Source organism: Misgurnus anguillicaudatus, chromosome 20 (assembly GCF_027580225.2).
Source record: "Misgurnus anguillicaudatus chromosome 20, ASM2758022v2, whole genome shotgun sequence".
Taxonomy (NCBI): Eukaryota; Metazoa; Chordata; class Actinopteri; order Cypriniformes; family Cobitidae; genus Misgurnus; species Misgurnus anguillicaudatus.
Genome location: NC_073356.2, coordinates 13,937,822 through 13,941,439, shown reverse-complemented (window position 1 = coordinate 13,941,439; position 3,618 = coordinate 13,937,822). Strand labels below are relative to the sequence as shown.

The 3,618-nt window shown below is 35.3% G+C and overlaps 1 protein-coding gene across 2 annotated transcripts; it reads left to right on the top strand.

Annotated features, from left to right (window-relative positions):
- The first annotated feature begins 657 nt into the window (after positions 1 to 657).
- Positions 658 to 3,309, top strand: tac1 (tachykinin precursor 1). 2 transcript variants are annotated; one of them, XM_055218900.2, is made up of 5 exons: positions 658 to 1,137; positions 1,817 to 1,919; positions 2,040 to 2,063; positions 2,335 to 2,432; positions 2,787 to 3,309. In XM_055218900.2, exons 1-4 carry the CDS (start codon positions 1,024 to 1,026, stop codon positions 2,430 to 2,432), a joined length of 339 nt encoding a protein of 112 aa, XP_055074875.1. In that variant the 5' UTR covers positions 658 to 1,023; the 3' UTR covers positions 2,787 to 3,309. The 2 variants fall into 2 exon arrangements, with proteins under 2 accessions (XP_055074875.1, XP_055074874.1); XM_055218899.2 differs by having other exon boundaries at positions 665 to 1,137; positions 2,335 to 2,391.
- The last annotated feature ends 309 nt before the right edge of the window (positions 3,310 to 3,618 follow it).

The window sequence follows — 3,618 nt, the reverse complement described above, 5'->3', positions numbered from 1 at the left end:
TGACACATGGGTTTTGTGGGCTGTATAGTAAAAATAAAAAGATGAATAGTCTTTTTCCGTCTGATGCCATACATACTTTAAAGACCCTGATAATCAATACTTATCTAAATAACCTATGATGCAACTATGTTTCAGAGCTTTGTATTTTTATTCTTCAAACAACCATACACTTAATGATGATATTTATCCAAGAATGGGTCTTTACCTTTTTGCATTTGGCAGACAATTTGGTCCAAAGTAACTTAAGAATCTAACCCTTTAAAAAAGCAATGCTGTAGCTACATTATTGTACATTATGATAGCTACGTTCCATGAATAGATAACCTTTTTTGTATTAAATGAACAATGTATAACATGTTATGTATACAGTAATATTGATGTATTTAACCAAAGCAACTTACAGTGCATTCAATCTATACATTTATATGTGCGTGTTTTGTTAGCCTATGGAGAGTTTTTAGATTTTGGCAACACACAACAAAATTCTGTTGCATATCATGTTACAAACCCTGATGTTCCCGTCCCTTGACGCAAAAGTAGTCATCTGCATTCATGAGTTTGCTCAAATAAAGAGCTAACTTCGTAATACTTGCGTCGTATTAGTCGATTACAACGTCAGCAGTGTCTGCAGTCTATACAGTACAGATCGTCAGAGGTCCAGAAAATGACATTTCAACTCCAGACACGCTGTAGCGATGCCAGCACAATATTAAAGCGCAGTATTAGTCACTGTGGCTTCTTAAGGCAACCTTACTAATAAAAAATAAGTTTTATTGATTTTAAACGTCGGAAGGAAGCTGTCACCTCCCTGTTGCTTTGCTATAAAGCCGTGCGCTCCACTCTTTTGGTTTGACACGGAGACGCGCAGCGGAAGCGCGCATTGAAGAACTGTATTATATGTGGAGGATAGTGTTCACATACACACACAGCTGAGACAGAACACAAACACATACGATTTTAAACCAAATTCATTCGACGTTATATTTTCAAGTGCTTTGGGGAAAGGAAGTTACTGGTTTCAACATGAAATTTTTCCTACCGGTTGTAGTTGTTTTTCTTGTTTTGTGCCAAGTTTTTGGTGAGGAATATGGTCCGAAAGAAGACCCCGATTACTGGACGAACAGCAATCAAATTCAGGTGAGATCTAATATTTGTCTTTTAGAGCAAATGACACTTTTATCTGCGATTGTTATGTACCTTCATATAAAATGACTTAATCGCAATATAATTTTACTTAACTATGGTTAATATTATATTTATGCTACTTTTATCATTGCAACGAAGCTTGATAGAGTTTAGAGCAGAAACTTTATTGGTGTATTAATTATTATTATTATTATTATTTATAAAATTATAAACGTAATTGTGTGGAGCCGCTAAATGTTGTATTTTATATGTAAGGTTGTTTTTATTATTCATTTTATTTGTAAAAATAAATTGCAGTAATATGCAGGATGTTACACGTTAAGTGTACTAAATGTGACCACACAGACTAGTTAGTATGAATAAAAGCATGAAGTACGCAGGTCGCTGTCCAGTGCTGAATCAGTACACGATCCTGTTGCTTCTTTTGAATGGAGCTCACGTTTCTCATTTGACATTGCGGGTTGGAAAACAGCCAGACAGCTCTTTTTCTCATAGATTAAAGCATTTGTGTTTGTATTATGTATAAGTCCTGTTGCCTCTTGCAACTGTGAACTGTTGAATGAGTATAAACTGGTGGTTTAATAACTATTAGAGAAAGTTGTAGTTATCTTATGCAATGAGTGATTATCCTGGAAGTCTAATGCTTTACTAATCGAATCATGTGTTGCAGGATGAGTGGCTTCAGACGGATCCATTCAGAGAGATACTTAGACGCATGACAAGGAAACCCAGACCACATCAGTTCATCGGTCTGATGGGGAAACGGTCCTCTGGTAAGAGCACCATTCCAGTTTCATTCTGATGTGAAATATGTGATGTGTTTTACAGAATGCAACAACACAAAGCATACAAATGTTTTTGATTAATAACACATCTCTTGCACCCTTCCACAGCCAATGCACAGATTACACGAAAAAGTAAGTTATAGCAGCCATAACAGTTTTGTATTCTAAATGCTTACATTTTTTAAGACTTGGAAATGCAATTTTACAAATATTTGCAACAATATAGCTTTCAAGTACTTTATGCATGCACGATGCAATGTATATTATAGGATAAAACGTTTTTTTTTTAAGATTTGTCTTTTTTTAGACTTTCTCTCTCTATGGATAGATTTATAATAGATGAAATAGTTGACCTGCATAGCATGTGAAATGTTTCAAAATTATTTTTTGTCCTGAATTATAGGGCATAAAATCAACTCTTTTGTTGGGCTGATGGGTAAAAGAAGCCAAGAGGAACCAGGTGAGAACTCCAAAACCTCTACACTAGGTTTAGGATCATAGGTGAATTTCTTAATTATTGACTGAAATAACAATACTTTAAAATAATATCATGACAGCCTTAAATTTTTACATTTCTACACTCTTAAAAATAAAGGTGCTTAAAAGGTTCTTCACAAAAATGCCATAGAAGAACCTTTTTTTTTTTGGTTCCTAAAAGAACTGTTTAGTCAAATAAACATTTTTTTTCTTTTGCCTTAAAGAACCTTTTGTGAATCAGAAAGGTTCTTCAGATGTTAAAGGTGCTATAAAGAACCAAAAGCATCTTTTGTGGCATCTTTATTTTTAAGAATGCAGCAGGTTTCACGGCTTGTGCTGTAAATGTGACAATTTCTAAAGCTGACCTTCTCCCTCCAGACTCGTATGAATGGGGAACAGTACAGATCTACGACAAAAGGCGTTAACAGCTCGAATGGATCACCGTCACATCTGCTTCCGAAAGGACCATTTCATTCTGTGATTCTCATTTCCCCTTTTTCAGGTCGGAATTCCAATAAAAAAGAATAATTTCACATCGTGGTGATATGGCAGAGCCGCACCTGTGCCGGTTTATTTACGGATCAAACATTAACTTTAATTTACTGTGATCAAATGTGTTCATGTCAACATCTTTCCAGGTGTGGTGGAGCATTAAAGCAAAGCTGTGTTCTCTCAAAAGTTTACACAGATATTTGCCTCGACATAGTGCCTCATAGTGTTTGCACCATGACTGATGATGTGCTACAAATACGACTGAATACCGATGTACTTCACATACTAACAGTCTGGGTGTGTTCTGATCCTCATAGACTGTGCATGTTTTGTCACTGCATTGAGTAAGGGTTTTGGTATCTTGATATCTCTGTGTGATTGTAGCGTGATATTAAAACTATTTTCTTTATTGGTGGAACTTTTAATTCCTTGTTGCATCTACTGTGGTGCACCCACTCCCCCTGGTGGCCATGCATAATACACGCACACATATCTATCATTTGAAATATTTGCAATTCTAAGCTAAAGATTATTCAAATGAATCTTAAAACACACAGCTCTGGGTGATGGAAAAAGTTTTATCCGTCTTTAACAGTATTTCAATATCCAATGCAATATTAACAAAGGCATTAGTGGGTTCTTTTAATATTAAAGTGAAACTGAACTGTTACATTGGTTTAACATTAATTGTTTTATTAGATACAGTGTTGGCCAGTGT